General features: G+C 41.2%; 1 protein-coding gene and 1 non-coding gene across 2 annotated transcripts in view; both read right to left on the bottom strand.

The window, feature by feature from the left end:
* The window catches only part of arhgef17 (Rho guanine nucleotide exchange factor (GEF) 17), a 64,713-nt gene that overhangs the window by 12,057 nt on the left and 38,605 nt on the right, over nucleotides 1-14,051 (bottom strand). Inside the window, exons 3-4 of the mRNA XM_086261406.1 lie at nucleotides 8,348-8,425; nucleotides 4,156-4,338 (exon numbers count right to left, since the gene is read on the bottom strand). Coding sequence (XP_086117532.1) covers nucleotides 4,156-4,338; nucleotides 8,348-8,425 — 261 coding nt within the window. The remainder of the gene's footprint in view (nucleotides 1-4,155; nucleotides 4,339-8,347; nucleotides 8,426-14,051) is intronic.
* On the bottom strand, nucleotides 1,375-1,447 carry trnam-cau (transfer RNA methionine (anticodon CAU)). Its single transcript has one exon. It is a non-coding gene; the product is annotated as a tRNA-Met (tRNA).

Below are 14,051 nucleotides of genomic sequence, written 5' to 3'. Positions count from 1 at the left end.
ATGTCTTTTTTAATAAAGCTTATAGTTAGGGCTGGATCAGGTGACCCTGAATCTTGCAATAGGTCTAAGCTGCTGGGGGCTTCCCACAATGCACTGAGCCCTGCTGGTTCAATAAAGGTTCATATAATTGCTGGGGTTTTATCTCTATTATTGAAGGGTCTTCTTCTTACAATATAAAGCAGCTTGAGGCGACTGTTGTGGTGATTGTTGTGAAACACAGACACCACAGTCTTGTTCAATTTCTTGCAAAGAGCAAAACATAAAATTCCAGTATAAACCAGCTACACTTAAGAGGTTTAAATAATCAGGGAAGACAACAACAGAACAAACGGCATATAAGATCAAACTATTTTACTATTTTAATTCCTAAGCCACACAAAGAAGCTTTCACGTTAGTGGATTTCCACTTGATTTAACTGGCACTAAAAAAAAGGAATAAAAGAAGAAGAAATCTGAGGATGCAGTCCTCTCTGTCTCACAACAGAAACGCACAGATTGAGATGAATCACCCTGACCTGCTTTCTTTTCACAAATAAAAGGGTAGAAGACACAGCAGTCGGCGACACAAGCAGAGAGAGAACCACAATGTGGTGCTGTATTTAGCGTCACTGAGTCATCATCTTTCTGCCCTTTGATGAAATGGACTGACTTCCGGTTTCCCTATCCTTATCATCCGCCTCTCAGTAACAAAATTCTGACAAATAAAATCTGAGCAGGATGAGCAAGATTAGTTACACGGGGAGAAACAAATGGAAGAAAGATTAAGAATAAAATCTGGTGAAACTTAGTTTCCTTACCCTGTAAATACACTGAATGTGTTAACCTCCGAACATTAGACCACCCCCAAAAACCCCAACTGATATTTGCACCCATAATGATGTAATGACGATTAAACTATTCAGTAAAACCTTTGGCTGAATGTGTATATATTATATTCTAAAAACAAAAAGTAAAAAATACAGTTATGAAAACATGAATCTACTTTTTATGAAACTGTCGTGTCAGTGTTGTGCCTGATAAGATCATTGTTTACTATTATTGTAGTATTTATTTCCTGCGCGTCTCCGCTGTTTGTTTGCGATTAGCATGGGATCACTGTAACGTCCAGGATTTTATGGACTGACAAAATGAACTTCGAACCCCTGCTGAGTTTGTCTGTCATAACAAATGCTCCCAGATGGCTGCGTAACAGACAGCAGTAAGGCCTGCACTTCATTGCAGGACTTACTGCATTAGAGTCTAATGTGTTTTGTTTAATAAATCCTATTCATCTTAACTTATCATTATCAAACAAAACACTTCATGTAAGACTCTTTTTCTAAAATCTATGAAACATATAAACAACTTGGACAAACAAAGAGACAGAAAATTTCATGCCCCGTGTGAGGCTCGAACTCACGACCTTCAGATTATGAGACTGACGCGCTGCCTACTGCGCCAACGAGGCCTGTAGCGGTAGTGACCGCTGCCGCTTTAAGAGCGGGAGAGAGGGCGGGAAAGGGTGGGGGAGGGGTCCTCATTCTGAGCGTTGCAACAGCTTTAGCTACAAAGGCACACAGTTATTTTCAGTGTTACCTTTTTATTGCATTTCTTACACCGTCATTTTAAGGAACATCTACTCCAAACAGACAGGAAAAATTTATTAATGAGTTTATTTAATTTTGTGATTCATTTCTCAATCTGCTTTACTACTAAACATGCAGTTTGTTGTTAGGGGTTTTGATTATGGTCTGCAGTGACCTACTGAGGGAACAAATGCTGGCATTTGAGTACCTTCGGTGATGAATTTGTTTAGTGAAAATCTCTTAGCCTGGAATTAAAATCCTCTATCTTTATTCTTAGGAAACTCAAATCTGACATTTAGCCCAGCACTGAAGCTCTGGAGCACTTTTTTTTTTCTTTGGGAGCCACACTTGGGTCATGGGAAGTTTTAAATGCGTCAACATGCGGTCACTGGAAAAACAAAATATGAAACTAGTGTTGCCAACTATAGACCATCTTTCAATAAAAACAGTTTCCCCTCATTCGAAGTTTGTTTATTCATTCAGGCTCACGTCTACAGGAAAGTAAATGTCGTATGAGTCATGTCTGCACAGATGCTTCATTTCTGCCCCTACTTTTGCAAATAATAGCGTCCACAGAAACACCGTACACGCTATCTTTTTCATCAACATAAAGGTTTCACTTTACAGATGAAGAGGTGTAACTTTCAGTGGTTTCTTTGTTTTTTTTAAGTTGTGGACCAATTCTAACTAATTCAAAATTCAATGGGATAGTGTTATGGTTTAAACTGTAGGATGTTCCATGTCTTTCTCATGTACAACAGCTTTATTGGAACACATGAAGGGATTTCTTGCTTACAGTCAAGATAAAATTTCTGAATATGCTAAAATAGGACAATCTTTCTATACAAAGGCAGTATTGGTACCAGGACCAAAACAGTAGAAGTCGACTAAAAAGTACTTGCCAATGGTAAATTGGGAAGCTTTTAAGTTTTCGTTAATGGGCATGTCCATGGCAGAATGATCATTCATCACAGGCTGTGAAATTGTTAGAGCTCAAATGTACATTGTTCAGTCTGTCTCAACATGTCACATGTTTGAGATCAATCTGAGTCTGGAGACAGCTAATGTGTCAGCATTTAGTCATGCTCATAGCACCACCTAGTGGCTACAGGACATCTCCACTAAGCAATAAACATCATCCCACGCACATGAAATTTTCACTGTGGGTTCCACACATGATACACCATGCACCATGACATATAATAAGTGGGTCTTCTCCAACATGTTCATTAATTAATGGCAGTTTCCTAGATAAAAATTACAGTCTTAAAGCTGTTCGTGTTCATTGACGCCATTGTAGATTGCTAACTTGGGGTAGGCGGAGCTCCTCCAACTTCCTAAACGGGAAATCCAAGTTGTGGGGGTGTTCGAGATTCAAATGCCAACCGAGAACTCCGAAAATTTGACTTTTGACTTATTCTGGAATACAGCATAAGTGGAGACCTCTAATGCCACCTAGTGTGCACAGGAATAGGGATGGGTATCGTTTAGGTTTTATCCGATACCAGTACCAAACCGGTACTTTTGAAACGGTGCCGGTGCTTAAATGGTGCCCGAACCGGTGCTTCAAGAATGGAGAACACAAAATTGGTCCAAAAACCTCTCATGTTCAGCTGTTTTTTTTTGTAAAAAGATAACAATGTTAGCCTTTTCTGCGGCTATAGGGGATTTATGGTATCACTCTTGTGTGGGAGCAGTGCTTAATCAATGGAAAAAACACAAACTTTGTCCAAAAACCTCTCATGTTTAGCTGTTTCCCTCTTTTTCTTTGGTCATTTTAGCCTTTTTGACCAGGGTGAAGGGAGTATCAGCCATCAAACAAGAAGACAGCGGCATGTAACTACGACGGTGTATGCTAGTTCACCTTACATGCATTAATTTAATAACATGGTTAGCTTACACACGAACAACATTAAGCTACTCACGCAGAGAAGAACGGCTGTTGCTGCCATCATCATCCGTCATCATTTCTGCTACACTGGCAGGGCTAGAGGCCAGGACTCTACTCTTCGGGTTTTCGGAGGATGTTGCTAACTCCGTGTCCGATAAGTACCTACCTGGGCCCGCCTACTATCCTCAGAAAGGTAAAATGATTGGCTAGAATCCAAAGTGTATGACATCTCAGGGGAAAAAAAGCACCGAAATAAAGCACCGAAATGTGTGCTGCTTTTTGGTCTGGTTACTACCATTTATGTCAGAACCTACCGGTACCCATCCCTACACGGGAAGTGACAAGTAACAAGTAACAATTAGAGTAAAGGTAGCACACCGAAATGACTGCAGGAAACACCTAATCTGCAGGACAACCCTGGGTGATGGCACACCTCAACGTGCACCAAGGTGTGAGGGCCATTTCCACACTGCTTGCAGTTTAAGCTAAAACTTTAAACTGAAGAAGCGACCTCATCTGAGGCTCATGCCACAAAACAAAATTGTGATGAAAGATTTGGGTGGGGCACAGTGAAGTGTTCTGATGGTCCAACACTTTCTTAAGACCCATGTGTGTGTTGATGATGGCCCAAATATCTTATGTTCTCATCTGTTAAGAAGCTGCATGTGTGCTCTTTGACTTATTGCCATATCTGCTTACCGACTGGATAAGAAGGTGTCCAACGGTCTGCCTGTCGTGCCACTGGCTCACGCAGCCGGAGACCTGCTCCAGGAACTGTTCGTGGTGCTCCAGGATCTCTGGGATTTGGTAGAACATCTCGTCCACCAGCAGGGGGTCCACTATAGAGCCGCTGTCTGGCTGTTTGAGAGGACGCATGTAGCCCTGAGGAGAGAATCACCAGCTGATGAGCAAGCAGATCATATAAATATGTTTGACATAAACTAATAAGGTGTTTGTCTTTTTAAGAAAGTATTGCAATCGATTTTAGACTTTTTCATTGCACCAGTTACTTTATCAGCCAAAAACAATGAAGAGGAGACAACGCAAAGGAGGCCAGTTTAACTCATCAAATCCATTTAGGAGAGCTTGTATCAAGCTTGCCTCTCAAAACCAGTGAACAATAAATCCAGTGGTAATCCCTCAGTTTATGTCTGTTAGTGTTACTGGCACAGTAACAATAGTAAGTGTGTTTTCTCAAACTGATGTCACGTTCTATATCAACCTGCCACTGCTTTCACACGTGATCAGTGGACTAATTAAAAATTTAAACAGTTGCCTAAGCATGACATAAATCTTTCCTCTCACCTCAGCGGGTAAATGTATGAACCCATTAAATCTCAGGTGAGCGATCTTATAAAATTGGCAGAGGCCTGCACTCTCCCAGCACCCTTCTATTTTTAATAACAAGTGTATAAAACTTCCAAGAAAGACAACATCTATCGAGTGCCTGTTTTGATATGTAAAGTCTTAATTATAAACAGGCAAAAGTTTGCTGTGACAGAATTTACCCTTGTAAACCTGTTAGTTGAACCCTGCCAGAGTATAAACACCAAGACCGGTGTTTCCCAGAAGCCCCACGTATAAAAAAACGACTGCAGTCTTACTGCTTGTAATAATTTTGTTATTAAAATCAACTTCTTATTACTGTGTTCCACTTTTAGTCTGCATATATGTTTATCAAAATGCAGTGGATACCATAAATACGACCGGGGACAAGTGCATGTCTGCTGTCCGGGACCCTTTTTAAATGAGGCAAATGTAAATACTATCAATATCAAAACAGGCTCTCTATCCAAGCAGGCTGTTTCATCATAGTCTGCAATTTTGTCAGGTGTGCAGTAGATTTAGAGCAAAAACTGTTCATGTCAGGGGTGTCAAACATAAGGCCTGGGGGCCGGAATCAGCCCAGCAAGGACAACGATCCATCCCACTAGATGGCCTTGTGAAAGTGTGAAGTATGACATAAATTTTGGACCTTTAATTGCATTTTCACACATTTTTCAGCTGATAAAGATCTCCACCCCATGGCCATTCGTGTCACACCAGCGTAACTGAGTAAAAGATAATTAAATGATAGAAAACCTTCTGTTTTTTTACTATGTACTATAGAAATGTCTTCTTTTGCACCATCTGTACACAGTAAAATAAAGAAATACACAAATAAATAAACGAAATAGGACATTATCTTTGAATTAACAAACAAAAGTTCACTTTATAATTGCAGGACAGTCTGTCCAACAAGCCACTAGAACATTTTCTGTAATTTTACACATTTATTTCTTACAATTTAAGCCCTAAGATCCACGCTAAAAGAGTTCTTTCATTTTTTACAAAATATGTGTTTACAAGAATTTTGCAGCTGTATGCTTAAAGCTGCTGAAATCTTCATGCACTCTAAAAGCGGTCTCTTTACTGCAAAAAAAGCCACTGCTCAAAACAGCTGGCGTCTGGCAATTCATTCCTCACATCACGCCACCTGCATTATCTGATGAATGAAAGCTGCATTCACAAATAAGCAAAAACACCAAGAGAAAGACAAAAGATAAACGCGTTAATAAACAAAAGTCAAACCTGCACATGTCTACACAGTATGCCTGGTTACAGCATACCCCTGATATCTCAATCTTGGATCGAGGCTGATATGAGCAGACATTTCATGAACACTGTGGCCAGTACGGGGTAAACGCAGAATAAACACAGTCGACACAGACGGCACATTAACAAAATGATTAAACCGGGTTTTGCCATCACATGTTGTCTTCACTTTGTCCTTTGTCCTTATTCTGTGTAGATCACACAGTTTTGCTTTCGACAAGCTCGACTCAGACGCACTCAAACTCAGAGACGCTCACACTGTGATCGCATTAATTGAGTTTCCAAATTTCAAAGCTTAACTCTTAAATGAACTCAGACAGATTCAACCCTATTGCTCCCAAATTTGCAAAGTTCGCTAAGCTGTGAATGCTGCACTGACGAACTGCATGACACATTTCACTTTTTATTCAATCTCCTGGTTTAAACATCTGTACAAAAGAAAGCTGGTCGACTTCCTTTATCCATTTTTCTTGGAAATGTGTTACATAACAAATCAGTAACTATCTGGAATTGCGAACGTTATGTCACAGGAAAGCACCTCAGTTTCGACGAACTCTTTCCTCTCTGTATTTAGATAGTCTCAGGTACAGTATGGCAGCAGTGAAGTGGGAAGACAGACATGCACATTGATGGAAAAACTCCAGAATCAACTTGAATGAACTGTGTGGCAACATTTGTCTTTGTGACATGGCCCAGTTACACCATTAGCCACCATTACACCATTACTATATCCATGTTAATTTAATTTCTCCTTTGTGTGTCCAACATGTCCATTTCAAACCTGTGTTTTTGTATATTTTGCTTTAAATAAGGCCTAAAATCTTTAAGCCAGATAAAAACCCAAATATTATTTAATCACATACAGTAGGTAACACATGCATATACTGTACAACTGTACTGCAGAGAATAAATCTGTTTTGGGTCTTTTTGGGCTAAATGTGAATCGGGGTAAAACAGACCTGTTCTATAGTGTGTGTCATTGTATGTGCAGCTCAGCTGCTTTTGAGACAGACAATCACCAAGAACAAGTCAGAAACAAGACAGACAGGCCAGTCCAAAAAAAAGACCAAAAAAGTGTCTTTGAAAATCTTGTTGATGTCAGAAGACATCGGCCAGACTGTTTCAAGATGACAAGAAGGACACAGTAACTCAAATAACCACTGGTTACAACCAAGATATGGAGAAAAACACCTCTGAATCTGCAGATGGGCGGCAGCAGCAGAAGACCACACTGGATGCCGCTTCTGTCAGCTGAGAACAGGAATGCACTCAATGGTAGGGTTAGAAATTGGTATAAACAACATGAAGGGATGCCTACGTCCTACCTTGTAAAGGTTCAGGCTGGTGCTGATGGTGTAATGGTGTGGTGGATATTTTCCAGCCACACTTTGGTGCCCTGAGCATCATTAAAAAGCAACAGCCTACATGAGTATTGCTACTGACCATGCAACCAGGAAAATGAGCATAATGGCCCTCTCTTAAAAGACTAGGTGTAAACTGTTTAGACTGTTAAAACCACTGTTATTAGTTCAGCTTTACTAAACACAAAGTACTCTCTGATTTAAAATCATCTTAGTTATATGGCAAAAGCTTGTATTATTCACAGAGCACTTCACCAAAAGTCCCTCAACAGAAACCCAAAAGAGTCCGATTTCAACTTAAGAGCCGTCTCACCCGAACTAAATCTGACACCCTCCGTCAAGGATCTGCACTTATACACCAGTCACCGTGGTAACATTTACTTTCCCTGTGTCGTCATGGGAACACGGCCTGGGTTTATTCACTTTGTGGCCACACATATGCACAGAAACACACACACACACAGTCAAAGTCAGCGTGTGCGCATGTGAGCGAACATTTTGTAAAAATGCAGACGCATGCTTACTGTTCACCCACACACAGCGACAGGTTACACAACAGGGTGATCACAGGGTGCCAGAGTGAGTGTGTGCATGTTTGGGAACGTGTTAACCAGACAGAGGGATGCGGCTAAGATTTGGGGTAAAGGTTAGTCAGCTATTAGAGCACAGACAGGTATAGGATACAGAAGTGTGGGTGTGTGTGGCAGATAATGCTGATGACAGTGGGATGTGACGGGGTTAACAGATTAGCCTGACAGGATGAATGAGAATAAGTGGATTACATAACATCCACAGTTATTCAGTATTCATGTCCTCAGCAATCTGTAGTTTTTAGTTATTCTGCGTGTCTGCCTGCAAATACGACTCACTTATAACAAGAGATACGTAAGAGAGCATGTGAAGTTATGTGTGTGTGTGAGTGTGTGTTACATTACCTGAATAAGAGTACGCAGTGACTCCACATATGACTGCTCTGTGTCTAAGAGGGTCATCATGACATGCTTCCTCATATCCTGTGAAGACAGAAGAATAAGAAAGAAATATAAGGTCACTTAATGTTTGTAGGGTCATCTAGTTCATATCTAATGCTCCTTTATGTCATGAACAAACCACATAATATACAAACAGAAGCACATGCAATGCTGTAAAAATATCGCAGTGGTGTTTTATGCTCACCTGCCCATGCGATTGCAGATGGAAAATAGCTATTAGCTAAATCTAATACAATATAATGCATTCTCCTCATTTTTTTTCTCCTTTTAAGTAAGTAAAAATAAACTAGAATTCAAAAGGTCAAGTAAAAAGTGTGTACCAGGTACAGCAAATACAACTGAATCTTGCTATGGAGGATCAGAAAGCACTGTGAGCTTTTAAAGGCAGTGTAAAGCCTAAAAACACTAAATACGTTCAGTTTCACATGATTTCTTTTTACTTGGAAATTCTACACAGGATACAAAATTTGATATGGGGTAATTCTGAGCAGAGTGTATGTTTACTCTTCAGAAAGTTAAGGCTTAAAATTTTAATCAGTGAATACAGAGGTGGAAAATGACAAAGAACGTCAAATGCAAAAACAACACGAACACTGCCGGGCCAAAAAAAAACCAAGAACTCCACCTAGATTTAACTAAGCTTATCATAGAGCGATTCATATGTTTAGTCTGGCAACAAGTTATTCAACCTCACCTGATGCAGTGAGATGCTTCTCAAGCTGGAAAACATGCCCTGCAGTGGTGGAATAATGTTCCTCAGTTTCAGACTGCTCAACAAGTTTGCCGAAACTGCTAAAACTAGGCTGAAGACCCTCCAACGCATTATTAAAACCTGGACAGATAGTCGTGAGCCTTGTTCAAGGAAGAAATGTAGTCAGAAAAAGAAAATTCTGATCCTTTCACCAATTGGTGAAATTAAATCCCTGGAAAAGCTGTTCAGCCTTAAGAGAACCACTTATCAGTGAGGATAATTGGGGGGAAACAAGCCTTCAATTCGCTAGGAAGAAGAAAGGTTGGACTTTGGATCAGTGGAAAAAGCTCATGAGGTCTGATTAGTTCAGATTTTCCCTTTTCCAGAGGGATAGGCTCATCCAGGTTAGTAAAGACGAAAGCAGAACAACACGGGCACAAAGAAAGCAAGTGAGCTCCGTTTTGTCAAGCAAAGAAACAGCACTTTAATAGGAAATGAAAATTTAATGTTGTTGACATTTAAAGCAGGAAACTCCCAGCAGTCTGTAAAGTAAAAGATCCCAAGACAGCGGGGTGGATTATGACCAAACAAGAGAAACATCACTCAGCCTGTAAGTCATATGGTAATAAATATCATCATTTTTCAGTGCTGATGTGCGCCATCGTCAAAAATATCCACAAACAAAAACAACCAGCGGTTCTTTTTGTGTTTCGATAATGGACCTTTTGTCTTTCTGGCATTTTAAATCTACATTTCCTTTCTCTGCACGCCTTCTCTCCAACACCGCCGACGCAACACTTAAACTGAAATCACAATCACTGTTGTTGTCCTAGGTTTATCTGATTTCACTTATCTGTTCTTCTCAAGAAGTAAATAGAAAACTCAGTGGCAGGAGCTCTATATTTTTTAAGCTTTTCCATTGAAATATTATATCTCCATGGTCAGGCGTCACCGGGGCTAGGAAGTCCACACAAGCACGGCTCGTTCATGCTATAATGACTCATGCTAAAAAGTAGTTAATGTGACACCGAAATCAGTGATTCCAATCACGGAGTATGTGCTTTATCCAGGGTCTCGAAAGACACTCCCAAAATATTCTGGTAACCAACATGGCTTATAAATATCATACAGAGCCACAGGCATACCCCTATGGTGCATATATAACCACAATGGCTCTTTCCCCCTCTTTCTCTCTCTCTTTCACACACACACACACACACACACACACACACACACACACACACACACACACACACACACACACACACACACACACACACACACACACACACACACACACACACACACACACACACACACACACACAATGGCCACAAAAAATAGACAGAGGAGGCTTTTCCCCCCTCTTCCCCTGCTCCGCTCTGCCAGCAGCGCTGTGTCCTATAAATAACCGTAACAATAACTTCCCAGAAAGGTTATGTTTAGCGTTTGGCATCTAAGGAGACCCCAGGGGCGCTGTGGGGCACCGCTGGAGAGTGAAAGGTGGCGTGTGGATGGATGGAGGAATGTGTATAGAAGTGTGTGTGTGTGTGTGTGTGTGTGTGTGTGTGTGTGTGTGTGAAGAACAGAGTGATCGTAAGTGAAAGATTTGCCCTCTTAAATAAGGAAACAGCAGTGAAAGTTAGCCGCCAGTGACACTTCTCTGTAAATCAGCTCAACTGCTCCTTCTCTCCAAATCTACTCACCCCTGACAAACACACACAAACACAATAGAGTTGGGGAGCATAGATACAGGATTAAACAAAGCTAAAGAGGGACGCAAACAACAACATAGTAATCATCCATTTATAGTCCTTAATTGCCCCCTAAGTAGCTGTGGTTTGGTCCCCTGTTATGGTCCACAGAAGCAACACACACACTGATGAATATGTTAAAATGTTGATGGATCGACTGAAGGCCGAATGTGTCTCTCAGGGTCCGCGTCAGGTCTTTGCTGGAAACTGGTTTCTCCCCCCACCCAGCAACTTCAGCTGCAGCTCCTCCACACAAGAGCACAGCTGTCCCTGCATGACTGTCTCACACAAATGAAACCTCATTTACAGTAATCAACTTAACAAATGCGGATCCTCTTTCTTTCTCACGGAAGCTTCATGGAAACGGCTTCTTCATGAGACTGGCTGTTTTCACTCCGGTTAATATACGCATTTCCTCACACTCAGGTGCAATGGCGCTGAATTAACTGCACTCTTACAACAGCTGTCGAGTGAACAACGCTGCTGACCACTTGACCCCGACGAGAAATAGATGGGGAAACAATGAGCGTTTGTGCGCGACAGTCAAGTTAAATATGAAGGGAGCTTCCCTGAGGACAGGAATGTTTCTCTGTCCGGCGCTGGTCGCTTTTATTAGATCACACATGGACACATCAGAACACAGTGAAATAATGCTAGGAATGCCAGTTTCATTTTGCTAGCAGGGTTACCATAGTAACCCCAGCTGAGAGCCTGATTGGTCAACGGGGCAGGCACAGTAGAGCTGAAGTCAAGACGCTCTGGGCTGAGGCAGTGTCAACCTTCAAAACGGAAAGCTGAATCCAGGATTAACAGCTTTCAGTCACATGAAAAGGAAGAGATGTTGAACACCCTACGACTGCAACACGACTTGTTTTCACTCTTCAAGCCGAATATTAGAACATTCCTCACAAGCGCTTTTATTTAATGCAACTCCCAAAATAAGATCCACCTCCATTTTTTATCAGTTCTAGCCAAGTAAACACAGAGATCCGGGAACAAGACATCATTCCGAGATCCGAACAAAACAGCCAAATAGGACATCAAACAAGCAGTCAGCCTAATTATCAAAATCACTGGACTTTGAGTTCAAATTACAGGTGCGAATGTGAGCAAACCCAACATGCTGGTAATAACCCATCTTTTTACAGGAAAGCGCAACTAGACAATAACTGCAGTAAGTATGATCTTGACCGATTATGTTGTTTTTTTCTCTCCCCTATGATTGTTTCTCTGTAATATTAACGCTGCAGGGAGTAGTAAACTGAAATTACCTTAAAAGAGGCAGATGGAAGAAGGAAAGCTGCCACAGTCTAATGAGTGAGGATGACTCCTTTCTACTCTATTATCACAGCTACAGGCCTTGATCCATCATTAAGGTCAGAGATGAAACCTGGTGTTTTTTGGGGTTTTTTCCCTTTTGCAGCTCATCCTCTGTAAACACTAGAGACAGCTGTGTGGTAAAGTCCCAGTGGATCAGCAGTTTCTCAAACACAGACCAGCAACTTTCTTACGTTTCACCATGTCTACATGCCTAAATGAGTTGCTACCGCATGATTGGTTGACTTAGAATTTGCAGCTGAACAGGTGTACCTAAAAAAGTGGCCAGGGAGTGTCTATATCAGTGGTCCCCAACCTTTTTTGCGCCACGGACCGGTTTATGCCCGACATTATTTTCACGGACCGGCCTTTAAGGTGTCGCGGATAAATACAACAAAATAAAACAAGTACCGGTACCGAAAAAAAGAAGATTTATTCATAACACGTGAAAAGACCCAGGAAAAACGAGTTAACAATAAAAACGATAACAAAATAACACTGAAAACCAATAAAAACCCTGAAAACTATTCACGTCACACCTGAGCCTCAACTCTCGCGGCCCGGTACCAAACGACTCACGGACCGGTACCAGTCCGAGGCCCGGGGGTTGGGGACCGCTGGTCTATATAATCAAAATGTATTGACAATAAAAAAAACATACAATTCTTTGTCTACTAACCCCGGACAGGCTGTCAGACTGTAGCAGCCACACTGAGTCTGTACAGTCTAATTTGGGCTTTAGCTACATCACACGCTGGACTCACAGCCTCTGGCTGTTTGTGACCGGTGATGCCAACTCTAGCCCTGACACCTGAACCACTCTGAAATTCATCAAGCACAGGTGCAATAAATACTGGATATGTAATAATGTCCTTGTCAGCACAGAGCTGGGGGCTTTTTTTAAGCGCAGAGAGACCAAACATGGCACAGTCACCACCACAGTGTTCTCAGCTTTTTCATCAGGGATAGAGAAAACCACTCCTATCACTGCTGTTATCTCATAAAACCTGCAAAGCACAAGCTGCTTTTGTCTTACATATCAGATCATCGGAGAAGAATTAATATTTTAGAAAGAAAAGCATCTTCGCTGTTAATAATAAATAGATTCCATGATGTATGACTCAAAATGCCATACACACACACACACCCCGACTCCTGTGATCACATAAAGCTGGCATGTATGAATTGGAGTACAAGCTGCTGCTCAATTATCTAATTTAAAGTATTAAAATAATTACTCATATAATATATAGTACCTCCTAAATTACATATCCTTTATAAACCTGAGTCACCTGCTTCCACTGATCTCGACAACGATGCAGCTTTAACTACAAGGTATGAATTTGTGTAATTTAATCACCCTAAACTGGGATCTGCTCAGAAAGACGTCACAGTCTGCTTATTTGGGATGAAATTCACAGCACTAACAGGTTAAATGCCCAATTTTTCTCCTCTCGTACGCATATTCAGTGTCAGACATTATGCTCAGTTAACAGTCTGGATGAATGTGTGTGTTTTTGTGAGTACAATATGTTCGCTTGTGTCCCTCTGTGAGCTCTGGTGCCTGAATAATGTGTGAGTACAGGGGGTCCGTAAAGCAAGTTTTTCTTCACAGCTCAAGCAAACACTGCAGCTCAACATTAAAGCCGCGGCTCACACATCCGACTCTGCCCGATGCTGTTCTGTTTGACTTGAAGTTATTTCGCGGGGGATTTCTACGGATCCAAATATCAACACTATCACGATAAGATGGATATTTTGTTATAGCCTATAGTGCATTTAGACAATAAAGTTTACCGATAGGCGAATTTACGAACCAGGTTTCCACTTGTGCTGCTTATTTTTTCAGACAGTATTTTTCTCGGTTGCTTTAAAGTGTTGCACT

The sequence above is a fragment of the Aulonocara sp. 'chitande type north' Nkhata Bay genome, linkage group LG14, assembly GCF_057382095.1.
Source record: "Aulonocara sp. 'chitande type north' Nkhata Bay isolate Kocher_YH1m ecotype deep benthic linkage group LG14, A_spYH_male_GT1.1, whole genome shotgun sequence".
Classification (NCBI taxonomy): domain Eukaryota; kingdom Metazoa; phylum Chordata; class Actinopteri; order Cichliformes; family Cichlidae; genus Aulonocara; species Aulonocara sp. 'chitande type north' Nkhata Bay.
Note: the sequence above shows the minus strand (reverse complement) of the source record. Positions and strands in the feature narration are given on the sequence as shown.